General features: G+C 42.1%; 1 protein-coding gene and 2 long non-coding RNA genes across 4 annotated transcripts; 2 read left to right on the forward strand and 1 right to left on the reverse strand.

The window, feature by feature from the left end:
• The first annotated feature begins 1910 nt into the window (after positions 1–1910).
• LOC116729489 (uncharacterized) lies at positions 1911–2565 on the forward strand. Its single transcript, XR_004341167.1, has 2 exons — positions 1911–2341; positions 2472–2565. It is a non-coding gene; the product is annotated as an uncharacterized LOC116729489 (long non-coding RNA).
• A 109-nt stretch (positions 2566–2674) lies between these two features.
• On the reverse strand, positions 2675–26727 carry dhfr (dihydrofolate reductase). 2 transcript variants are annotated; one of them, XM_032578075.1, is made up of 6 exons: positions 26419–26727; positions 26249–26298; positions 25981–26086; positions 23035–23158; positions 22710–22846; positions 2675–4518 (listed from the first exon to the last, which is right to left on the reverse strand). In XM_032578075.1, the coding sequence occupies exons 1-5, from the start codon at positions 26571–26573 to the stop codon at positions 22727–22729; spliced, it is 555 nt and encodes a 184-aa protein (XP_032433966.1). In that variant the 5' UTR covers positions 26574–26727; the 3' UTR covers positions 2675–4518; positions 22710–22726. The 2 variants fall into 2 exon arrangements, with proteins under 2 accessions (XP_032433966.1, XP_032433965.1); XM_032578074.1 differs by having other exon boundaries at positions 22731–22846; positions 26419–26716.
• On the forward strand, positions 23983–25014 carry LOC116729485 (uncharacterized). Its single transcript, XR_004341163.1, has 4 exons — positions 23983–24381; positions 24506–24643; positions 24750–24855; positions 24947–25014. It is a non-coding gene; the product is annotated as an uncharacterized LOC116729485 (long non-coding RNA).
• Positions 26728–26922: the final 195 nt, after the last annotated feature.

A 26922-nucleotide genomic window follows, 5' to 3' on the forward strand; every position in this document is an offset into this window, starting at 1 on the left:
GTGGAACACTGGACCAGCTCTACACCATGAGCAGGGTCCTGGAGGGTGCATGGGAGTTCGCCCAACTGGTCTACATGTGTTTTGTGGACTTGGAGAAGGCGTTCGACCGTGTCCCTCGGGGAGCCCTGTGGGGGGTTCTCCGGGAGTTTGGGGTACCGGGCCCTTTGATACGGGCTGTCAGGTCCCTGTATGACCGGAGTCAGAGTCTGGTCCGCATTGCCGGCAGTAAGCCGGGCTCGTTTCCGGTGAGAGTTGGACTCCGCCAGGGCTGCCCTTTGTCACCGATTCTGTTCATTACTTTCATGGACAGAATTTCTAGGCACAGCCAAGGTGTTGAGGGGATCCGTTTTGGTGGCCTTAGGATCTCATCTCTGCTTTTTGCGGATGATGTGGTTCTTTTGGCTTCATCAGGTCGTGATCTGCAGTTCTTGCTGGAGCGGCTCGCAGCCGAGTGTGAAGCGGCCGGGATGAGGATCAGTGCCTCCAAAACCGAGGCCATGTTCTTGAGCAAGAAAAGGGTAGAGTGCCTTCTCCAGGTCGGGTGTGCTGCCCCAAGTGGAGGAGTTCAAGTATCTCGGGATCTTGTTCACGAATGACGGAAGAAAGGAGCGGGAGATCGACAGGCAGATTGGCGCAGCGTCTGCCATCAAGCGGGCGCTGTACCGGTCCGTTGTGGTGAAGAGAGAGCTGAGCCAAAAAGTGAAGGTCTCGATTTACCGGTCGATCTACGTTCTCACCCTCATCTATGGTCATGACCGAAAGAACAAGATCGCAGATACAAGCGGCCGAAATGGGTTTTCTCCGTAGGGTGTCTGGGCTCTCCCTTAGAAATAAGGTGAGAAGCTCATTTATCCGGGAGGGACTCAGAGTAGAACCGCTGCTCCTTCACATCGAGAGGAGCCAGTTGAGGTGGCTCGGGCATCTGGTCAGAATGCCTCCTGAATGCCTCCCTGGTGAGGCGTTCCGGGCACGTCCCACCGGGAGGAGGCCCAGAACACCCTGGAGGGACTATGTTTCTTGGCTGTCCTGGGAACGCCTTGGGATTCCCCTTGAGGAGCTGGAACAAGTGGCTGGGGAGAGCGAAGTCTGGGCTTCCCTTCTGAAGCTGCTACCTCGTGACCCGACCCCAGATAAAGCAGAAGAAAATGGATGGATGGATATTAGAAAAACAATAAACTTTGATCAATCAATCAATCAAATTTTATTTGTACAGTACATTTCAGCATCAAGGCATTTCAAGGTGCTTTACATCATATCAAACACAGAAACACAAAGTCATCAAGTGGGGGGTTCTTGCTTTTGCATCCATAAAAGGTTTACCAGTTACACTAATACTGTGTTATATGGAACGAAATACCTATTGGTATTTTTATTCCTACTCATGCTCACAATCACGCAGTTTAAAACGATGTAAACAGCCTTTCAACGGGCTTCCGGCACAAGGCTCCATACACCTCTTTCACGGAATTTCAAGCAGGGACTCCGTCGTCCGTCACAGATTTTTGTGCAATTCTATGGTACCTGTTAGTGTCTAGAATTTACAGGGTTTCTGTTACGCGCAATGATCCTCAGTCACTCGCCGTTTTTCTTCCGGCACGAGGCTCCGTACACCTCTTTCACGGAATTTCACTCTGGAAATTCACGGATCACGGATTTTTGTGCAATTGCAGCATAGAATCAACAATCAAAACATGACATTAAGTCAAGCTCCATCATTAAATTTGTAATTGATTACATTTCAAATACAATCCTAAACAGGAGGGTTTTTAGTCGAGATTTAAAGGAAGTCAGTGTTTCAGCTATTTTACAGTTTTCTGGAAGTTTGTTCCAATTTTGTGGCGCATAGATGCTGAATGCTGCTTCTCCTCTTGTGGTTCTGGTTCTGGGGATACAGAGCAGACCAGAACCAGAAGACCTGAGAGGTCTGGAAGGTTGATACAACAACAGCAGATATTTAATGTATTTTGGTGCTAAGCCGTTCAGTGATTTATAAACTAACAACAGTATTTTAAAGGCTATTCTCTGAGTTTTGATAAATCAGTCATTGTCAAACATCAGCTACATACTTCTCTTACTTTTACATCTTAATGCCTTTCATATACAACTACTTGATTGTGTTTTACCGTCATACTTTCACTGTCAGGTTAAAACAGCAAATGGTGTAGTTGTGTGAGTGCAATACCATCTCCACCCAGCTGGCACGTGGCTCACAGAAAATCAAGCACACCCGTCTCTCTCACTCAGGCCTTCAGGAGCCTATAAGGCAACTCAGCACACCTGTGTTTGGGATAATCTCTACAAACAAAGACCTCATCTTTAAGCTCCTGCAGAAACACCACTGGTAGGAACTGAACTTTAAACCTGTATTCGGAGGACCTAGCTGGCTTTACAAAAATGGATTTATGAAAGTAGTTTATTTTGTTTATTTTTTTTGATGACTTAAAAGTAATTTGTAATTTGTTTGTTTGTAGGTTTTCAACCTGCTTGGGTGTCATGTATTGGAAAGTACAGTGATTTAAAGAAAAAAGAGAAAAGAGAAATAAAATAAAAGGATGACACTGAGAAGAGTTGGTCCTGGATTTCTTTGATGGGAGCAAGCCCTTGTCAAGTTTGGGCAGAAGCTAAGGTGATTTGTAGAGGCCAAAAAACTTGACATTCACAATGAAGTTTTTTATAATACATCTTAAAATAATGTAGTCCTGTGTCCCCGGGCCATTTGGGGGCGCTGGTTTCCAGGGGTTTTTTCCCCTGGAAAGTAGAAAAAGTAAGTAATCCAACAAGAAGACTTCTTTTCCCAATATGGGAAATAAAGCGATACCTTTTTCTCCAATCAAACACAACATCTGCTCCTTCATATCCCTTTGAATGACAATACGAGTATCTCAGTATAAGATTGAAAGACATTACAGTCATCGTATTTGGCTGCATGCACTGTTTATTAGGTCATATTATGATTTGAATACATGCAGTGCTGTCTGGAACTCCTATTATTAGAACTTATTATGATTCTTCTCCATACATTTGTTTACAGTGTTCTTGACTTGTTGATTTTTTATTTTATGTTATTTTTTTGTATTGAAAAATTATATCTTTCAAAAGGTGAGAAACATCTCCCTACCATAGTGTAGTAATTTTCTTTGGCCACATGATGGAGCCAAATCCACATTATCTGGCCCCTATAAACTATTTAAGGCATCAAATCTACGTATATACGGTGTTCATTAGGCCAAAGTATGATTTGGATACATGCCATGCTGCCTGCATGTATGATATACAGTATATCATTATCATTTGTTGACTTTTCTTTTCTTGGGGGTGCACATGAAAAGAGGGGTGCAAGGGGAGGGGGGGGGGGGTGAAGGGTTGGGAGAGGAACCCATTAGAACTGCTTGCAGTTCTAGCGTCATTTTGCTTCACAGCTGTTCAGTCCCAATCCCTTGAGTTTCCTCCCCATGTGGATGTGGAAATGCTCAACAGCCCTGAGATCTGCTGTTGTTTTTTCTCCAGGCAATAATTTTCATATCAATTTCACAAAAATGAGCCACTGTTTTATTGGTCTATCACATAAAATCCAACACTGACATTCATGGTTATCACTGGACTGTATTAAAGATCCAGAATGATATCACAAGCAAAGACCTCTTTTCTATTAATTTTCTTAAAAACTTTTACTTATTCAAAGTTAACTCCTGAAATAATGTATCTTTGCCAAGATACTGCTCATATCTAAGACTAAGACTATCGTTTCCTTTCTTTAGACACAAAAATCAGCTTTCTACCATGTGCTACATGTCCCCTAATCTGTCCTGATAGAAAACTGAGGTGAAGAGAGTGGAACATCCACATTGTGAAAAGAGGAATAATTGAAGATCCAGTTCTTTAGATGATACAACCTGCAGAAGACTTTTCTATTGGTTCTGAGTATGGCCTGCTTCCCAACATTGACATTACCAGGAGCACCACAACCGACATGAAAAGACTCAAAGCACTAAGGACTTAATGATTAAAAGATTTGCATTTTATTTCAAATTAAACATTTCTAGCTTTGATATGTTTCAGCTTGGTCAATTAGTTTTTCTAAGTTATATAAGTGAGAGAAACTAATATATGCATTTGTTTTTAGTAGAGAAGCTTCAGTTACAATAATAATTACACTTATTTATCTCGGTCAATCAACATACAACAACACTGAGCAGGAAAATGGGAGCTTTGATGAAATGCTCCCATCTCCTCCCACATTCCCAAGAGATGCTGATCAGATTGATCATAACAATGACCGTACACCCTTTGTTTAACCTACAAGAGCCAGAACACTCTCTGCTACCAACTGTGCCACCACATTTATAGTGAAATAAAACAGTAAATCTGCCTGCATGTATGATATGCGTCAACATTTACAGTGCATTGTCTCATGATCTTATTTCTTCATATTACGTCATTTGTTAAATATTTTCATACACTTCAAATCTGTATTGAATTCCATTCTCCTCCTGAAGCTCTTTCGGGACTCCTGGGAACCTGAAGAAGAAATAAATATGATGTAATGCACAAGAGTAGAGAAAACCTTTAAATATCAGTTTTCCAAAACTGTGTTATACAGCCAAAGCCTCCATGTGGGGCTGCACCATATTAGAAAATCTAATGATGCCAATAATAACGACAAACATTGCAATGATGATCTCAGTTGCAATCCATACCAAGTTTCTTTCTCATCAGTCTTCCATCAATCAGTGACCTTCAGCATTTTAGGCAAGGTCATTTGTGTCCTTAGGGAGAGGCTGTCCAATTGGCTAAATATTACATTAACAAGTAAAATGCATCTTTAACTCTTAGAATACATTAACCTACCATTTGTATTACTGTCATTATTAGGCCTGGGCAATACAGCTTAAAAAATAAAATCTACATTTTTTTCACATATCTGATGTTTTTCAGTTTAATTTACAATTCAGTTTGTTTATATAGCGCCAATTCACAACAGTCATCTCAAGGCACTTTACAAAAAAAGTAAATTCAATTCCACATACATTCCAATTGAGCTTATTATCAATTAATTATCCAAAGTAGATTAATAAGTTTCTGTCTAAAGAAAAAGCCAACAGATAGCATCATCGACTAGCAGCATTCACTCCTCCTGGATGAACATGTAGCACTTGTGTTGTGTTATTCACTTTACAGCAATCATTGTAAAGTCAACAATTACAAACGACAAAACTTAATTTTATCTAATTCATCTACAAATTATGGATCTGGTCAGCTGGTCTCTCAATGTAATTGATCAAATTTTCTCAACGAGAAGACTGGACAAAGGAGAGCCCGCGTGTCCTGCTGGAACTCACCCAGCGGGATACATTTTGGACTCTTGGGATGTCTACAAAATTTTTTGTCTGTCCAGGTTACACCTGGAAGACGTGGAGAATCTGTGTTTATTTCATGACAACGGGATTTCTGCTGGCAGATACCTGGCATATCGACAAATTCAGAAGACGTCGGCAGCTGTTTCGACCCTAGTCAAGCTGCCTGATCAGTGTGATGGATTGGGCCTTCTGGTGAACACTGTGAATGCTGTGGGACCACAGCAAACCGGATGCAATTCTTGCTGAGATTTGCAGCCCGGCCGGAGGTACTGGAGATCACCAGCGGGTTGGAATTGATCTGGGAGAATTTGCAAGTCCGGCCCGGCGGGAAAGGCCATTTTAATCGGAATGATTGGAATTAATAAAGATGACCCGGGAGAGTTTAGGACAGATTGAAAATCTGTCCGAACTAAAGAATATTCTTATCTCAATTATCTTATCTTATCTCCCCTGTGTCTGCCTCTGCTGGCTGGCTATCTCTAATCTCCCAGAGGATATGTAAACAAGCCGCTCTTTCCTATCTCCTACCCCCTAAAGGACTTGCTCTGAGATAATATCACCTTTATCAGAAACTGTTTGCATGGGAGAGCAGGCTCTAACGGAATTCACAGTCAAACTGAATGTACTGTACATCCTCATGGTTACAGATACACACTCCCTGACTTCACTGCCTTCGCTGGCTCATGTCTTTATTGTGTATTATCTGAATGTTGCTACACGTGCTATTTTTCTTAATGTGTCATTTCTTTGCCCTGTCTGTCTAGTTTATTATTATTTTTAGAAATTGTGGAGTAATCATTACTTTAGACCAATACATTGCTTTATACTTATTAGGCCCGAGCAGCAAAGCGCTGCGAAGGCCTATTGTATCTGTACTGTTTTATTATTAGGCCCGAGCAGCAAAGCGCTGCGAAGGCCTATTGTTTCTGTACTGTTTCTTATTAGGCCCGAGCAGCAAAGCGCTGCGAAGGCCTATTGTATCTGTGCTGTTTATTATTATTATTCTTATTATTCTTCCACCCAAATGAATTGCCTTTTTGGGGGCTTTATCATATTCAAAAACTCACCAAACTTGGCGGTCGCGACTAGAAAAATTCAAAATTTTGAATTTTAAGGTTGTCGCAAAAATCGCAAAAAAAATTGCTCAACGGCGGCAACTAGCAATTTTCTGTTGACACAATGGTATGAACGTACTTCATCGTAGAGACATGAAATTTGGTACACTTGTAGAGCTCACCAAAAGACTCAGAACTTACATTTAATGTTATTAGCCAACTATCACAGGAAGTCGGCCATTTTGTCTTGAACGTCCATTTTTTACCTCGATTTTGACGTTTACAGCCTTCGTATTTGATCGAACTCCTCCTAGGGATTTCGATTGATCGACTTCAAACTTGGTCAGTCTGATCATAAGGCATGTTTGATTTAAAGTTATCAAATTGGTGAGTTTTGGAGTATGTTGAAGGGGGGTTAGCAGGGGTCAAAGTTCACCTACTCGCCATGAAACACGAAACTCTTATATTTCCTATATAAAAACACATAGAGGGACCAAACTTTCATTGATTGATCGTCATCGGGTGTCCTAAAATACCCTGTGGTGAAATTATTTTTTTAAGTAGGCCACGCCCCCTGAGAACAGGAAGTGTCATGTTTTACTGTGAACGGTCGCTATCTTAGCCCTTTGACCTAATCAACATGAAACTGTGTCCAGAGACAGAAGACATGTTGGTGTGTTGTGGATTCCAACCCCGACCGGCTTTGACATAGCAGGTGGGCGTGGCGGCGTGGCGAAGTGACCTGTAACGCCGTTGCCATACGTTTGGCTCTGAATTCCACAATTTCGGGCCCAGCTGCTCCAAACTCACTAGGATGGATCCTTATCCACCCACCGACAGGAATTCATAACAAAATTTGGTGGGCGTGGCCTAATTTCTCTATAGCGACCCCTAGAGTATTTTAAATGAACAGCCCCAAGCCATGCTTAAACCTAGAATTACGAAACTTGGTACACATGTGTATCTTGTCTGGACGTACAAAAAAGTCTCTTAGAGCCATGCTCTAAACCCAACAGGAAGTCGGCCATTTTAGATTGAATTTCATTTGACCTCGATTTTGACGTTTACAGCATTCGTATTTGATCGAACTCCTCCTAGGGATTTCGATTGATCGGCTTCAAACTCGGTCAGTCTGATCATAAGGCATGTCTGATTTAAAGTTATCAAATTGGTGACTGTCTGAGATTGCTGAAGGGGGGTTACCAGGGGTCAAAGTTCACCTACTCGCCATGAAACACGAAACTCTTATATATCCTGCACAGAAACTCACAGAGACACCAAATTTTCAGTTATTGATCAACAATAGGTGTCCTAAAATACCCTGTGGTGAAATTATGACATCGCTTAGGCCACGCCCCCTGAGAACAGGAAGTGTCATGTTTTACTGTGAACGGTCGCTATCTTAGCCCTTTGACCTAATCAACATGAAACTGTGTCCAGAGACATAAGACATGTTGGTGTGTTGTGGATTCAAGCCCTGACCGGCTGCGATGAAGCAGCTGGGTGTGGCGGCGTGGCGAAGTGACCTGTAACGCCGATGCCATACGTTTGCTTCTAGATTCCACATGTTTCGACCGAGCTGCACCAAACTTGGCCTCAGTGATGCTGTTGTGATGCCTGACAATGCTATGTCATCATATTATGACGTCATCTAAGCCCCGCCCCCTCAGAATGAATTAGAGAGATCTTCTGTGTAATTACATAATAAACAGTACATGTTCGTCGTTTGTAGGGCAATGCTGCCCTCTGCTGGCCACTGAAATAGTTTCATTATTTCAGTAATTCGACACCAGAGGGCAGCATTGCCCTGCAGATGAAATTCTTCGATTTTGTAATACACAGGAAAAAATGAAAAATTGGTATTTCTAACACAAAAAGTCACAGAGACTCCAAACGTTCAGTGATTGATCGTCATCAGGTGGCCTACAATACCATATGGTCAAATGATGACATCACGTAGGCCACGCCCCCTGAGAACAGGAAGTGTCATGTTTTACTGTGAACGGTCGCTCTCTTAGCCCTTTGACCTAATCAACATGAACCTGTGTCCAGAGACAGAAGACATGTTGGTGTGTTGAGGTTTCCAACCCTGACCGGCTTTGAGATAGCAGCTGGGCGTGGCGGCGTGGCGAAGTGACCTGTAACGCCGATGCCATACTTTTGCTTCTAGATTCCACATGTTTCGATCGAGCTGCACCAAACTTGGCTTGAGTGATGCTGGTGTGATGTCTGAAAATTCTATGTCATCAGATTATGACGTCATCTAAGCCCCGCCCCCTCAGAACAGGAAGTGCTATTTTTTTCCTTGGAAACTTTCATCTATGGCTCTCTTGACCTAATCAAGGTGATTCTGTGTTGGATGACAGATAGGAAGTTGGTCTCGCTTGCTTTAAAGTGCCAAGAGTTTTCAATGGCGGCAACGCCGTTCGTATACGTTTGCCTCTACATTCCACATATTTTGACCGAGCTGCATCAAACTTGGCCTGAGTGATCCTGGAGGCTTGCCCGTCGATCCTACGTCATCACATTGTGACGTCATCTAAGCCCCGCCCCCTCGGAACCGGAAGTGCCTTTTTTTCCTTGGAAAGCTCTGTTTATGGCTCTCTTGACCTAATCAAGGTGATTCTGTGTTGGATGACAGATAGGAAGTTGGTCTCGCTTGCTTTAAAGTGCCAAGAGTTTTCAATGGCGGCAACGCCGTTCGTATACGTTTGCCTCTACATTCCACATATTTTGACCGAGCTGCATCAAACTTGGCCTGAGTGATCCTGGAGGCTTGCCCGTCGATCCTACGTCATCATATTATGACGTCATCTAAGCCCCGCCCCCTCGGAACAGGAAGTGCCGTTTTTTTCCTTGGAAAGCTCTGTTTATGGCTCTCTTGACCTAATCAAGATGATTCGGATGATAAACTCTGTCAATGCTCACTGCTGGCTGAACCGTGTGGGCGTGGCCAAATGGCGAATATCAGTCCCTCGCCATATACATACGTTTGGCTCTAATTCACACATGGATCATCCGATTGGCGCCAAACTGGATATGTATGACCTTTGTTCTGCTCTAAAGAGCCCAACGGGTTTGAGATGTAATTTGGGGAAAATGCGCGACAGCTTCTGCAGCGGCTAGCGGGCGGCAGTGCTGGAAACTGCGGCAGAGCTTCTGCGGTGGGGAGCGGGCTGCGGCTCTGGAAAACGCGCGAGAGCTTCTGCGGTGGCCGGAACCCCCGCGGTGGCCAATAGGCCGGAGCGGCGCTTGCTGCGAGGGCCGCCCGAGGCTGCTTGCAGCTTTAATTATTATTACGATTCTGCCCCCCCAAAGAGGCGCCTTTTTGGGGGCTTTATCATATTCAAAAACTCACCAAACTTGGCGGTGGCGACTAGAAAATTTAAAAATTTTGAATTTTAAGGTTGTCGCAAAAATCGCAAAAAAAATTGCTGAACGGCGGCAACTAGCAATTTTCTGTTGACACAATGGTATGAACGTACTTCATCGTAGAGACATGAAATTTGGTACACATGTAGAGCTCACCAAAAGACTCAGAACTTACATTTAATGTTATAAGCCAACTATCACAGGAAGTCGGCCATTTTGTATTGAACGTCCATTTTTTACCTCGATTTTGACGTTTACAGCCTTCGTATTTGATCGAACTCCTCCTAGGGATTTCGATTGATCGACTTCAAACTTGGTCAGTCTGATCATAAGGCATGTTTGATTTAAAGTTATCAAATTGGTGAGTTTTGGAGCATGTTGAAGGGGGGTTAGCAGGGGTCAAAGTTCACCTACTCGCCATGAAACACGAAACTCTTATATTTCCTATACAAAAACACATAGAGGGACCAAACTTTCAGTGATTGATCGTCATCGGGTGCCCTACAATACCCTATGGTCAAATGATGACATCACTTAGGCCACGCCCCCTGAGAACAGGAAGTGTCATGTTTTACTGTGAACGGTCGCTATCTTAGCCCTTTGACCTCATCAATATGAAACTGTGTCCAGAGACAGAAGACATGTTGGTGTGTTGAGGATTCCAACCCTGACCGGCTTTGACATAGCAGGTGGGCGTGGCGGCGTGGCGAAGTGACCTGTAACGCCGTTGCCATACGTTTGGCTCTGAATTCCACAATTTCGGGCCCAGCTGCTCCAAACTCACTAGGATGGATCCTTATCCACTCACCGACAGGAATTCATAACAAAATTTGGTGGGCGTGGCCTAATTTCTCTATAGCGACCCCTAGAGTATTTTAAATGAACAGCCCCAAGCCATGCTTAAACCTAGAATTACGAAACTTGGTACACATGTGTATTTTGTCGGGACGTACAAAAAAGTCTCTTAGAGCTATGCTCTAAACCCAACAGGAAGTCGGCCATTTTAGATTGAATTTCATTTGACCTCGATTTTGACGTTTACAGCATTCGTATTTGATCGAACTCCTCCTAGGGATTTCGATTGATCGGCTTCAAACTCGGTCAGTCTGATCATAAGGCATGTCTGATTTAAAGTTATCAAATTGGTGAGTTTTGGAGCATGTTGAAGGGGGGTTAGCAGGGGTCAAAGTTCACCTACACGCCATGAAACAAAAACCTCTTATATTTCCTATACAAAAACACATAGAGGGACCAAACTTTCAGTGATTGATCGACATCGGGTGTCCTAAAATACCCTGCAGTGAAATTTTTTTTTTATGTAGGCCACGCCCCCTGAGAGCAGGAAGTGTAATGTTTTACTGTGAACGGTCGCTATCTTAGCCCTTTGACCTAATCAACATGAAACTGTGTCCAGAGACAGAAGACATGTTGGTGTGTTGTGGATTCCAACCCCGACCTGCTGCGATGAAGCAGGTGGGCGTGGCGGCATTGCGAACGCCATCGAATTTCGTTTGGCTCTGAATTCCACAGTTTCGGGGTGAGCTGCTCCAAACTCACTAGGATGGATCCTTATCCATCCCCGAACAGGAATCCATAGCGATATTTGGTGGGCGTGGCCTAATTTTTCTATAGCGACCCCTAGAGTATTTTAAATGAACAGCCCCAGGCCATGCTTTATCCTAGAATTACGAAACTTGGTACATATGTGTATCTTGTCAGGACGTACAAAAAAGTCTCTTGGAGCCATGCTCTAAACCCAACAGGAAGTCGGCCATTTTAGATTGAAGTTCATTTGACCTCGATTTTGACATTTAGAGCCTTCGTATTTGATCGAACTCCTCCTTGGGATTTCGATTGATCGGCTTCAAAGTCGGTCAGTCTGATCATAAGGCATGTCTGATTTAAAGTTATCAAATTGGTGACATTTGAACAGGTGGAAGGGGGGTTAGCAAGGCTCAAAGATCCCCTGTGATTGACTGTGTAATACAAAGGGCTTTGTCATGTGTAGGGCAATGCTGCCCTCTGGTGTTGAATTACTGAAATAATGAAACTATTTCAGTAATTTCAGTAAATCGACACCAGAGGGCAGCATTGCCCTACGGAATGACAGTTCAGTGTTGAATTAAAGAGGAAAAAATTAAATAATTTGTAATTCTAACACAAAAACTGACAGAGACACCAAAGTTTGAGTTATTGATCATCCTCGGGTGTAGAATAATATCCAATGGTCAAATGATGACATCACGTAGGCCACGCCCTCTGACAACAGGAAGTCTTGTATTTTACTGTGAACGGTCGATAGCTTCTGCACCAAACTTTGCACGAGTGACCCTGGTGGGATCCTTGACGACCCTATGTCATCATATTATGACGTCATCTAAGCCCCGCCCCCTCGGAACAGGAAGTGCCGTTTTTTTCCTTGGAAAGTTCCATTTATGGCTCTCTTGACCTAATCAAGATGATTCGGATGATGAGCTCTGTCAATGCTCGCTGCTGGCTCAACCGTGTGGGCGTGGCCAAATGGCGAATATCAGTCCCTCGCCATATGCATACGTTTGGCTCTAATTCACACATAGATCATCCGATTGGCGCCAAAGTGGATATGCATGACCTTTGTTCACCTCTAAAGAGCCCAACGGGTTTGAAATGTAATTTGACTCCACTGCGCCCCCTAAGTTCATACATCGGCTGTATCTCCTCGACGCATCGACCGATCTGCACCAGATTTTTTGACAGTCGTCGTGAAGCGCTGCCGAACGCATTAACGCGTATCGCCCGGTGGACGGGCGGGGGAAATGCGCGACAGCTTCTGCGGCGGCTGGCGGGCGGCGGTGCTGGAAACTGCGGCAGAGCTTCCGCGGTGGGGAGCGGGCTGCGGCTCTGGAAAACGCGCGAGAGCTTCTGCGGTGGCCGGAACCCCCGCGGTGGCCAATAGGCCGGAGCGGCGCTTGCTGCGAGGGCCGCCCGAGGCTGCTTGCAGCTTTAATTATTATTCTGCCCCCCTCTTCGTGTGCCTTTTTGGGGGCTTTATCATATTCAAAAACTCACCAAACTTGGCGGTCGCAACTAGAAAATTTAAAAATTTTGAATTTTAAGGTTGTCGCAAGAATCGCAAAAAAAATTGCTGAACGGCGGCAACTAGCAATTTTCTGTTGACACAATGGTATGAACGTACTTCATCGTAGAGACATGAAATTTGGTACACTTGTAGAGCTCACCAAAAGACTCAGAACTTACATTTAATGTTATAAGCCAACTATCACAGAAAGTCGGCCATTTTGTATTGAACGTCCATTTTTTACCTCGATTTTGACGTTTACAGCCTTCGTATTTGATCGAACTCCTCCTAGGGATTTCGATTGATCGACTTCAAACTCGGTCAGTCTGATCATAAGGCATGTTTGATTTAAAGTTATCAAATTGGTGAGTTTTGGAGCATGTTGAAGGGGGGTTAGCAGGGGTCAAAGTTCACCTACTCGCCATGAAACACGAAACTCTTATATTTCCTATATAAAAACACAAAGAGGGACCAAACTTTCAGTGATTGATCGGCATCGGGTGCCCTACAATACCCTATGGTCAAATGATGACATCACTTAGGCCACGCCCCCTGAGAACAGGAAGTGTCATGTTTTACTGTGAACGGTCGCTATCTTAGCCCTTTGACCTAATCAACATGAAACTGTGTCCAGAGACAGAAGACATGTTGGTGTGTTGTGGATTCCAACCCCGACCGGCTTTGACATAGCAGGTGGGCGTGGCGGCGTGGCGAAGTGACCTGTAACGCCGTTGCCATACGTTTGGCTCTGAATTCCACAATTTCGGGCCCAGCTGCTCCAAACTTACTAGGATGGATCCTTATCCACCCACCGACCGGAATTCATAACAAAATTTGGTGGGCGTGGCCTAATTTCTCTATAGCGACCCCTAGAGTATTTTAAATGAACAGCCCTAAGCCATGCTTTAACCTAGAATTACGAAACTTGGTACACATGTGTATCTTGTCAGGACGTACAAAAAAGTCTATTAGAGCCATGGTCGAAACCCAACAGGAAGTCGGCCATTTTGTATTGAAGGTCCATTTTGGACCTCGAGTTTGACGTTTACAGCCTTTGCATTTGATCGAACTCCTCCTAGGGATTTCGATTGATCGGCTTCAAACTCGGTCAGTCTGATCATAAGGCATGTCTGATTTAAAGTTATCAAATTGGTGACTGTCTGAGATTGCTGAAGGGGGGTTACCAGGGGTCAAAGTTCACCTACACGCCATGAAACACGAAACTCTTATATTTCCTATACAAAAACACATAGAGGGACCAAACTTTCAGTGATTGATCGTCATCGGGTGCCCTACAATACCCTATGGTCAAATGATGACATCACTTAGGCCACGCCCCCTGAGAACAGGAAGTGTCATGTTTTACTGTGAACGGTCGCTATCTTAGCCCTTTGACCTCATCAACATGAAACTGTGTCCAGAGACAGAAGACATGTTGGTGTGTTGTGGATTCAAGCCCTGACCGGCTGCGATGAAGCAGCTGGGTGCGGCGGCATGGCGAAGTGACCTGTAACGCCGATGCCATACGTTTGCTTCTAGATTCCACATGTTTCGACCGAGCTGCACCAAACTTGGCTTGAGTGATGCTGGTGTGATACCTGAAAATTCTATGTCATCAGATTATGACGTCATCTAAGCCCCGCCCCCTCAGAACAGGAAGTGCTATTTTTTTCCTTGGAAACTTTCATCTATGGCTCTCTTGACCTAATCAAGGTGATTCTGTGTTGGATGACAGATAGGAAGTTGGTCTCGCTTGCTTTAAAGTGCCAAGAGTTTTCAATGGCGGCAACGCCGTTCGTATACGTTTGCCTCTACATTCCACATATTTTGACCGAGCTGCATCAAACTTGGCCTGAGTGATCCTGGAGGCTTGCCCGTCAATCCTACGTCATCACATTATGACGTCATCTAAGCCCCGCCCCCTCGGAACCGGAAGTGCCGTTTTTTTCCTTGGAAAGCTCTGTTTATGGCTCTCTTGACCTAATCAAGGTGATTCTGTGTTGGATGACAGATAGGAAGTTGGTCTCGCTTGCTTTAAAGTGCCAAGAGTTTTCAATGGCGGCAACACCGTTCGTATACGTTTGCCTCTACATTCCACATATTTTGACCGAGCTGCATCAAACTTGGCCTGAGTGATCCTGGAGGCTTGCCCGTCGATCCTACGTCATCACATTGTGACGTCATCTAAGCCCCGCCCCCTCGGAACCGGAAGTGCCGTTTTTTTTCCTTGGAAAGCTCTGTTTATGGCTCTCTTGACCTAATCAAGGTGATTCTGTGTTGGATGACAGATAGGAAGTTGGTCTCGCTTGCTTTAAAGTGCCAAGAGTTTTCAATGGCGGCAACGCCGTTCGTATACGTTTGCCTCTACATTCCACATATTTTGACCGAGCTGCATCAAACTTGGCCTGAGTGATCCTGGAGGCTTGCCCGTCGATCCTACGTCATCATATTATGACGTAATCTAAGCCCCGCCCCCTCGGAACTGGAAGTGCCGTTTTTTTCCTTGGAAAGCTCCGTTTATGGCTCTCTTGACCTAATCAAGATGATTCGGATGATAAACTCTGTCAATGCTCACTGCTGGCTGAACCGTGTGGGCGTGGCCAAATGGCGAATATCAGTCCCTCGCCATATACATACGTTTGGCTCTAATTCACACATGGATCATCCGATTGGCGCCAAACTGGATATGTATGACCTTTGTTCTGCTCTAAAGAGCCCAACGGGTTTGAGATGTAATTTGGGGAAAATGCGCGACAGCTTCTGCAGCGGCTAGCGGGCGGCGGTGCTGGAAACTGCGGCAGAGCTTCTGCGGTGGGGAGCGGGCTGCGGCTCTGGAAAACGCGCGAGAGCTTCTGCGGTGGCCGGAACCCCCGCGGTGGCCAATAGGCCGGAGCGGCGCTTGCTGCGAGGGCCGCCCGAGGCTGCTTGCAGCTTTAATTATTCTTCCACCCATTTCGCGGGCCCATTTGGGGGCTTTATCATATTCAAAAACTCACCAAACTTGGCGGAAGCGACTAGGCGGTTTAAAAATTTTGAATTTTAAGGTCGCCGCAAAAATCGCAAAAAAAATTGCTCAACGGCGGCAACTAGCAATTTTCAAAAGACCCATTGCTATTCACTTACTTCATCGTAGAGACTTAAAATTCGGTACAGTTGTAGAGCTCACTAAGACGCTCAGAATTTACAAGTAATGTCATAGTGCAAGTATCGCAGGAAGTCGGCCATTTTGTATTGAAGGTCCATTTTGGACCTCGATTTTGACGTTTACAGCCTTCGTATTTGATCGAACTCCTCCTAGGGATTTCGATTGATCGGCTTCAAACTCGGTCAGTCTGATCATAAGGCATGTCTGATTTAAAGTTATCAAATTGGTGAGTTTTGGAGCATGTTGAAGGGGGGTTAGTAGGGGTCAAAGTTCACCTACACGCCATGAAACAAAAACCTCTTATATTTCCTATACAAAAACACATAGAGGGACCAAACTTTCAGTGATTGATCGACATCAGGTGTCCTAAAATACCCTGCAGTGAAATTTTTTTTTTATGTAGGCCACGCCCCCTGAGAGCAGGAAGTGTAATGTTTTACTGTGAACGGTCGCTATCTTAGCCCTTTGACCTAATCAACATGAAACTGTGTCCAGAGACAGAAGACATGTTGGTGTGTTGTGGATTCCAACCCCGACCGGCTGCGATGAAGCAGGTGGGCGTGGCGGCGTTGCGAACGCCATCGAATTTCGTTTGGCTCTGAATTCCACAGTTTCGGGGTGAGCTGCTCCAAACTCACTAGGATGGATCCTTATCCATCCCCGAACAGGAATCCATAGCGATATTTGGTGGGCGTGGCCTAATTTTTCTATAGCGACCCCTAGAGTATTTTAAATGAACAGCCCCAAGCCATGCTTAAACCTAGAATTACGAAACTTGGTACACATGTGTATCTTGTCGGGACGTACAAAAAAGTCTCTTAGAGCCATGCTCTAAACCCAACAGGAAGTCGGCCATTTTAGATTGAAGTTCATTTGACCTCGATTTTGACGTTTACAGCCTTTGCATTTGATCGAACTCCTCCTAGGGTTTTCGATTGATCGGCTTCAAACTCGGTCAGTCTGATCATAAGGCATGTCTGATTTAAAGTTATCAAATTGGTGACTGTATGAGCTTGCTGAAGGGGGGTTACCAGGGGTCAAAGTTCACCTACTCGCCATGAAACACGAAACTCTTATATATCCTGCACAGAAACTCACAGAGACACCAAACTTTCAGTTATTGATCATCAATAGGTGTCCTAAAATACCCTGTGGTGAAATTATGACATCGCTTAGGCCACGCCCCCTGAGAACAGGAAGTGTCATGTTTTACTGTGAACGGTCGCTATCTTAGCCCTTTGACCTAATCAACATGAAACTGTGTCCAGAGACAGAAGACATGTTGGTGTGTTGTGGATCTAAGCCCTGACCAGCTGCGATGAAGCAGCTGGGTGTGGCGGCGTGGCGAAGTGACCTGTAACGCCGATGCCATACGTTTGCTTCTAGATTCCACATATTTCGACCGAGCTGCACCAAACTTGGCCTGACTCATCCTGGTGTGATGCCTGACAATGCTACGTCATCATATTATGACGTCATCTAAGCCCCGCCCCCTCAGAATGAATTAGAGAGATCTTCTGTGTAATTACATAGTAAACAGTCCATGTTTGTCGTTTGTAGGGCAATGCTGCCCTCTGCTGCCCACTGAAATAGTTTCATTATTTCAGTAATTCGACACCAGAGGGCAGCATTGCCCTACGGAATGACAGTTCAATGTTGAATTAAAGAGGAAAAAATTAAATAATTTGTAATTCTAACACAAAAACTGACAGAGACACCAAACCTTCAGTTACTGATCATTATCTTGTGTCCAATAATATCCAATGGTTAAATGATGACATCACGTAGGCCACGCCCCCTGACAACAGGAAGTCTTGTATTTTACTGTGAACGGTCGATAGCTTCTGCACCAAACTTGGCACGAGTTACCCTGGTGGGATCCCTGACGACCCTGTGTCATCATATTATGACGTCATCTAAGCCCCGCCCCCTCAGAACAGGAAGTGTCTTTTTTTTCCTTGGAAAGCTCCGTTTATGGCTCTCTTGACCTAATCAAGGTAATTCGGATGATGAGCTCTGTCAATGCTCGCTTCTGGCTGAACCGTGTGGGCGTGGCCAAATGGCGAATATCAGTCCCTCGCCATATTCATACGTTTGGCTCTAATTCACACATAGATCATCCGATTGGCGCCAAACTGGATCTGTATGACCTTTGTTCACCTCTAAAGAGCCCAACGGGTTTGAGATGTAATTTGACTCCACTGCGCCCCCTAAGTTAATACATCGGCCGTATCTCCTCGACGCATCGACCGATCTGCGCCAGATTTTTTGACAGTCGTCGGGGAGCGCCGCCGAATGCATTCACGCCTGTCGCCCGGTGGACGGGCGGGGAAAATGCGCGACAGCTTCTGCGGCGGCTGGCGGGCGGCGGTGCTGGAAACTGCGGCGGAGCTTCTGCGGTGGGGAGCGGGCTGCGGCTCTGGAAAACGCGCGAGAGCTTCTGCGGTGGCCGGAACCCCCGCGGTGGCCAATAGGCCGGAGCGGCGCTTGCTGCGAGGGCCGCCCGAGGCTGCTTGCAGCTTTAATTTAGATTATTATAGAAGAAAAACTCCTATTAATTTATCCAGAGAAACTGCTTCTACTTTATAAATTAGGGTTAGAGTTATAAATTATGGCGTACTTATTCTTGCCTAGCAACCCAGAAGAGGAGCATCTAGTTTATATACTTTATAAACTGTGGAGTACTTATTACTTTAACTCATGTAAAGAACTTTGAATTGCCTTGTTGCTGAAAATGTGCTATATAGATAAAATTACCTTAACTTTTATGTCAATGTCAATTTTATTTAAAAAGCATTTTAAAAACAGATATTAACTACACCAAAGTGCTGTAAAGTATTCATAAAACGCAGACAAAACACATACGAATAAAACACAAATTAAAATAGACAAGGCAAGTAAATTACCATGTCAGGTCTTATGGAAAAGCTAAAGAATAAAAATAAGTTTTAAGGAGTGATTTAAAGTGTTCCAGACTGTGGGCAGATCTAATGTTAAAAGGCAAGTTGTTCCACAGATTAGGAGCAGTGCCCGGTCTCCTCTTCTTTTCAGTCTGGTTCTGGGAATATGTAAGAGAAATGTATCATTTGATCAACGGGTTCTAGAAATGGAATGGTTATGAAGAAGGTCTTAAAGATAAGCTGGGGCTAAGCCATGTAAAGCGTTAAAAACCAATAAAAGAATTTTAAAATCAATCCGATAAACTGGCAGCCAATGAAGAGAAGCCAATACTGGTGTTATGTGCTCTCATTTCCAGGTTTCCAGTTTCCAGTTAAGAGTCTAGCTGCGGAATTTTGAATCATCTGGAGACACTGTAAAGAAGATTGGTCCATATTTTTATAAAAAGAGTTGCAATAGTCTAAACGTGTAGTGATGAAGGCATGGATAAGCTTCTCAAAGTCTTTAAGACAAGAAGGCGCAGATGAAAAAAGCTTGATTTTCACAACAGAGCTCATCTGCTTATCCAATTTAAGACAACTGTCAAAAATGACACCAAGATTCCTAAGAGAAGATTGATAAAAAGTAACAGAGGCACCAAGAATTTTATCAATCATCTCTTCTGGGAGTTGACCTGAATTCAAAGTCCAAATAAATATAAGCTGTAAAACATGCCTGGAAACCAAGATAAAAGGCCCTGAGTGAGCAGATATCACTGAACTATGGAAACCCCGGGTGAGCAATGGTGAAAAAAAAAAAAAAATTCCAGATTTCCAAAAATGACATTTTATACAGCAAATTCAAATAATCGATAAAATTGTTTTATTGCCCAGTCCTAATTATTATTAATGAAGTCCAAACAAGCCTCTAAGATATCAATATTGTGGTGATGATATATTGTTGGCCCTGCTGCTCATATGATGGACCAGTTTGTTCCCAAATACAGGCTCCTAATATCAGGCTCCTACCATTTAACACCTGACCTCATGCTCTAATTTGCCGTCATATTCACCTCCACCCCTCACATGATCAGCCAGTTCCACTAGAGATGCATCAATATGAACATTTAGTTTGAGATTGCTATCCAATATTAATGTTGCTGTTATGGCCAATAATCAATATTAACTGATAATAGATAGCCTTTCAATATCTGTCACATGACTAAACAAATACCACATGGCCGACCCCTTCCACTTCCTCTGCAGACACAAATGACAACAGGATGGAAATAAATATTGATTATTAATAATGGCCCAGTTTTACAAATCGGAACAAAACACCCTGGCACTTTCATCAATATTATCTGCCCCAGGCTTAAGGAAACTAAGTGGCTGATAAGGGCCCCAGGGCCACTAGGGGAGAAGGACCTCGCTACAGCAAACAGAAAGGGGCGGGGACGGACCACAGTCAGTCTCATACCTTATTTGGAAATGGGACCATTGCTCTCCAGAAGTGAAGGGGGCGCTATTTCCTATATTATCTGGGGTCTCCCATTTTTATTTTCTTTTGAAATCTGATATATTTTCACTTTTAGGAAGGATTTCTACTCTCAGCATGTATTTGAACTTCTCTCTTTTATTTACTTCAGCGCAGCTCATAGTTTTTAACAAATTCTGTAGCCCAACTACTGCCTCTAGTGGCGTGGGGGTGGTAACGCAACTAATTTAATTACATTACTAAATCAGAATACCACAAATTCTTAATTATTTATTATTAATTTCGGCATTTCTGGCACCTTTAAAGATAAATTATCTCATAAAACACCATATTTTTTCATTTCCTTAAGGATGTAGAGCTAATTAAATGACAAACAATACTTTTATACATTATAAATTATATCTACAGTACAGACCAAACGTTTGGACACACCTTTTAATTCAATGAGTTTCCTTTATTTTCATGACTATTGACATTGTAGATTCACACTGAAGGCATCAAAACTATGAATAACACATGTGGAAATATGCACTAAGCCAAAAAGGGTAAAACAACTGAAAATACCCCTTATATTCTAGTTTCTTCAAAGTAGCAACCTTTTGCTGTGATTACTGCTTTGCACACACTCTGCATTTTCTTGATGAGCTTCAAGAGGTAGTCACCTGAAATGGTTTTCTCTTCATAGGTGTGCCCTGTCAGGTTAATAAGTGGGATTTCTTGCCTTATAAATAGTCATGAAAATAAAGAAAACCCATTGAATTAGAAAGGTATGTCCAAACTTTTGGTCTGTACTGTATATATCTCCATCAATTATTATAGGAACAAAAGAAATAAGGAGACATGAAAAACAACATGATCGACTATAATAAAAAATCCATTTGCAATATATATATATAAGAAATTCAATAGAGCAATAGTCAATAAACAAATGAATTAGGTACAGAAGAATAATAACCCAGGTCGTTACAACCAGGGTTGTTAAGCAGATACAAGCAAAAATTTATATTTTTGTTTTTACGGAGCCATGTATATTATTCTGAGAGACTTTTTGTTGGTACAGTCTTATATATAGGACAAAATAAGATGAAACTATTTAGTCTATCAATGTGGTAATTTTCCTTCAACTCTAAAACAACAAATCATATTCATAGAATCACATTATCAACAATTTGTGAATAGAGCAAAACACCTAGCTATAGGTAAATGTTATCATTTAGTTTGGTTAAGAATAATTATTGCACCGTCAATAAATGACTTTTAATAGATGTTCTTAGTTGCCAGAGGAACACTGTAACACCTTCATGAGCTCAGAGGCTCAAACTGGCAAAAAACAAGATGGAGGTTGCACAACCTCAAGTTGGGTAACCCCAAGATCACTAGATCGAGTTTAACAGTTCTTAAAGAAACAGGGTTTTTAGCAAAGTTGAGCTGACTGTCCAGGAATGACACAAGGAATTTAAAAATTGCCACAGTTTCTATTTATATTTTACGGTTCCAGTAAAGCCAGAATTAATAATAAATAATAAAGACTTTGTGGTATTCTGATTTAGTAATGTAATTAAATTAGTTGTGTTACCACCCACACGCCACTAGAGGCAGTAGCTGGGCCAAAAAGATGCAACTAAGGAGCAGATTTAGAAGTACACAGAAAGCTACAGAATTTGTTAAAAACTGTGAGCTGCGCTGAAGTAAATAAGAGAGAAGTTCAAATACATGCTGAGAGTGAAAATCCTTCCTAAAAGTGAAAATATATCAGATTTCAAAAGAAAATAAAAGAACAGAAAAAAAAGCCAAGATGAAGGTATGTTTTCATGTCTCTTGCTAATGTAATGTTTACCAAAAAGATTTGTGGAGCTGCTAATATAAAATTAGCATCATAGTGACCTTCAACAGTCCAGTTAAACAGCCAAAACTTTTATGGTAGAATGTTTACATTTGTGTGAAACTGAGTTTTAACCTTAAATGGGCTGATTCTCCTGGTTGGTCCTATATGTTTGAGGTTTTTTGGCTTCAAAACAGTATGTTTATAGCAGGTGCACAAATGATCTAATTGTCTAACTGTTGATTGCAGCAGTCCACATTATTAGCAGAAATAGTGGGCCCCAAAAACAGATTTTGTTTACGGCCCCATGGAGGCTTGAGTCGGCCCTGCTAACAGCCTCTGGTCTCATTTCACTCTGTTGCACCCATAATTATAATCTCTGCCTAGTTCACAGGATTACACACACTGTGCATTAGACATTCAACTCCATTTCTACTAAAAATCAGCTGAAAACAATCCTTAACCTTTAATTAACCTTTAACTCTACATTAATTAAAGGGATGTTTCACACTTAAATACATTTTACCAGAGATTATGATGCCCTTACTCTGGCAGCAGTTGATATTTTTCTGGGACGATTTCAGGAAGGAAAGTGTCACAGTCAAACTGCTGCAGGACTTGTGTGACAAACAGCCTCCTGGTTCCCGGGCTTTCCATCAACTCCTGTGCAGCCCAAAACAAAACAAAAAGTGAGAGTTGTAGGTAGCTGCAGTTACTTTGCTTCATAAAAAACAAATTAACTGAAGCAGTAAGCAGAAGGGCAATTAAAGTAAGCAAAAATGTGTAGTTTACTCAGGTCATATGTTCTACCTCGGGGTGGGATTTAAGACAAAACAGAAAAAAATAATGACCTTGTATAGAGAGCTTCCTCCTATAACCCAGACCTGGTCAGCTTGTTCTGCCAGTTCTGTGTCAACTAGTGTTAGAGCTGAGCTGAAGTCTGAAACCAGGTAGTGTGCGCCTGCAGGTGGCACCCTAGAGCAAATTAGATCAGATAAGGTTTGCTTTAACATTGCAGGTCACTTGGCATCAAGGTAGATTGAATCAATCCAGTATATACACACATACATACAGTACAGACCAAAAGTTTGGACACAACTGTGTGTCCAAACTTTTGGTCTGTACTGTATATACACGTGTACATACATACACACACATATACACGCGTACATACACGTATACATACACACACACACATTCTTTTTATCCTAATTATTTAGACATTTCTATGGAACTACGATCCTTTTAAATTTTCCATCTGTTCCTGTTTCAGCTCTTTAGGTTCAGGTTTCTGGTTCCCACTTAGTTACACAATCAATCAAATTTTATTTGTATAGCACATTTCAGCAGCAAGGCATTTCAAAGTGCTTTACATCATAACAAACACAAAAACACAAATTCATGCAACATAGACTCAACAATCAAAACATTACATTAAGTCAAGTGCCACTGTTAAATTTGTAATTGATTACATTTCAAATAAAACTCTAAACAGGTGGGTTTTTAGTAGAGATTTAAAGGAAGTCAGTGTTTCTACTGTTTTACAGTTTTCTGGAAGTTTGATCCAGATTTGTGATGAATAGAAGCTGAATGCTGCTTCTCCATGTTTGGTTCTGATTCTGTGGATGCAAAGCAGAAAATGAACCAGAAGACCTGAGATGTTTGAAAGCTTGATACAACAGCAGCAGATCTTTAATATATTGTGGTGCTAAACCATTCAGTGATTTATAAACTAACAGTATTTTATAGTTTATTCTCTGAGCTACAGGGAGCCAGTGGAAGGACTTTAAAACTGGGGTGATGTGCTCCGTCTTCCTGGTTTTAGTCAGAATGCAAGGTTTGTTTGTTTAACAAAATCACGGCACTGTTTGTTGCGACTTAATATACTTTTCTTCATAAACTCAACCTGGTTTTAATTAAGCTCATTATGCGAAAGAGACTTTGATATTGTGAGGCTGTTATAACTCATCATTGTTTTTATCTTCAACATATTTTTGCAGTCTAAGCAAATTAAGATGAAAGAGGAAGCCAGTGAACAAGAATTAGAAAACCTAAAGACTTTCCTGTCTCAGAAGAGGCTCTGGCTCCACCAGATCACCAACCAGTTCTGAGGATGAACCTCCACATCGTCTTCATGGTGGAAGGCTCTTTGTTTTTTTACACTGAGCAGCTGGCCACATTTTTAACAGCAAAAACTGGTATGTAACCAACGCTAAGTTCTTAATAAACATGATTTGATTTAAAAAGTAATTGGACAGAATTTATTCCCCTCGTTAATCTACCATTTCTCGTTCATACATTTTATTCATTGTTATCTTTCAGGGCCCTGTGATGGACTGGTGACCTGTCCAGGGTGAACCCCGCCTCTCATCTGATGACTGCTAGAGATGGGCACCACCAGCCCCCCTCACCACCATGCAAGGATCAGAGTGTTCAGATCATGGATGGAAAGATTTTAAGGTACTTTGTCTCCCTTAAATCCACTTAAAACAACTTCATAGTTAATGCCAGCATCAGCTGATTTTATGATATTGCTGAGTATTTTTTCTACTTCTAACATAAACAGGCAAAGAAGTCACCCAGAAATGTTTTTCCACACCAGGCATCCGGTCCCAATCATTGCCAGTTCTGATGATGCCACATACATAGTGAGTCCACAACGTCTAAAAATTGTAAGTCTTGTGTTTTTCTTTGCCGTTTTTCTGTACTCTTTAAAATGCAAGTGCTTTCTCTGTTTAATTGCTCTATTGTACTTTTTTGTAGGTTTCTGTAAAGTGCAGTGGTCCAGTGAATGGGAATGTTCTGCTGATCCTCACTGTTCTTAGGAAGGAGAAATGTCAGTTTGTCTGGAGTAATACTGGAATACTGTGACATTAAATTAAAACAATACTCCTTGGTGAAACATTTTCACATTTCTTCTAAAGTGTATTTATTGTTTTATTGTGCTAATTTTCATAACCATGTTGTCTATAAACTTTGACTATATTGACAATTTGTACAATTCTGTGATAGTATATTGTCAATGTACTCTTGAAAAATGTCAATATATTGAATACACAACGTAAGTTTTTCAGCTGTGGAGTGTGTTGTAGTTGATCCTTCTGTTTTCTTTTAGCCTAATATGTTTGCAGTACTGTAGTGTGTATGAAGCATGTAATGTACAAAGTGGCCATAATAAAAGATATTGATAAGTAACTGAGAAGTGTACTTCATTAGCAATTATAATAAACCAATAGTGTAATTGTAGCATACTGTAATCACACTAATATATAAAATATGTAATGCCAATATACTGAAAATACATTCTAAATATATTTTAAATGTAATTCAATCACAAAAATAGTACACTCAAAATATACTAATCAAGCATGTTTATATTACATAAAAAGCAAAATACTTAAAGTATACTAAATTTAACTTAAATCATTTCCAAAAAAGTATATGAAAGTACACTTAGTACACTTTAAATTGTGCTTTAATACAATTTATATACTATTAAAATACACCAAGTACAAAAGTTGTTGTTCCAAAATGTCACATTTTAAGTTAACTAATCCTAAGTGAACATAAAGTATACTCATGATTAGTCTGACTTAAAGTATACTAAAATTGAACATACTTAGTATATTTATTTTTCACCAGGGGTGTGTCCGACTGAATAAAACTTACATTTTTTAAAAATTATTTTGTATTCAAAACAGCAGAGTGAAATATAAACTATAGAAAACTGAAACAAATGTTAAGGAGGAGTTCCTGAACGGTGGGTCACGTGCACTCGGTGTTTGTGTGCGTCATACTTGTACTCCCTGCTGAGGACGATGTTGATCCTGCCTTTCAGTGGCCTGTTCTTCTCTGGGATTGAGAACCAGGTCTTCCTGCCCATGACCACCACATTCTTCCTGCCTACCGGAGCAGTTTCAGTCGCTTACTAATCCAACTGATTAACAATTTCTCTGTGTGCTCATCACACAAAGAAATTGATTATTTAAGAAGCAACAATTAAATCAGCAGCTCCTCCATAACGCATGTTTATGGAGGCTCTGTCATCTAGAAGGATGAAGTTACCTGCTATTGACGGTGTGGCTGTCATCTTTCGGAAATGAGCGAATTCGTTGCTGAAAATTTGAAAATACAAATTACTTTATTGATCCCAACGGGAAATTGAATGAATCAACGAAGAGGTTCAGCACTTTGACAGCTTAATTCCTTCCTGAGCAACTGCCATGGTAACTGACCTGAGTCGAATAGGATGCCAGGGCAGATTCCCATCTTTCCCAATGCCCAGGTTGGGGCACACCGCCACAATTCCGTTCAGGACCCGCGACATGGAGAATGTAGTCTGACTCTTCTCAAAACTGCTGACAGCCAGCGTTTCCCGCCAACACAACATAACCGGAAATTACGATCTTGTTTTCTGGATTACTATTTCCGCATATTTTATCTACTGCCCCCCTGTGTACATAGGTGGTATTGATTGAATTTAAACAACTATTCTGTACCCTTAAATCAAGATCTTAAAAAGGACATTTTCTAGTCAAAAATATAATTTTGTCAAAGAGATTGACAAAATTATATTTTACAAGGTTTAGGCATAAGACAAAGTGAGGATAGAAAGTGGTTCAGAAGTCACTTCTACAAGTGCCAAATGTGGCAGTATGAAACTCGAGCAAAAAACTTTTTGTTGTTATTGACTTGCAGAATTAATTCCTCCTGCAGTGACAACTGCTTGCATTGTGTTG

The sequence above is a fragment of the Xiphophorus hellerii genome, chromosome 12, assembly GCF_003331165.1.
Source record: "Xiphophorus hellerii strain 12219 chromosome 12, Xiphophorus_hellerii-4.1, whole genome shotgun sequence".
Classification (NCBI taxonomy): domain Eukaryota; kingdom Metazoa; phylum Chordata; class Actinopteri; order Cyprinodontiformes; family Poeciliidae; genus Xiphophorus; species Xiphophorus hellerii.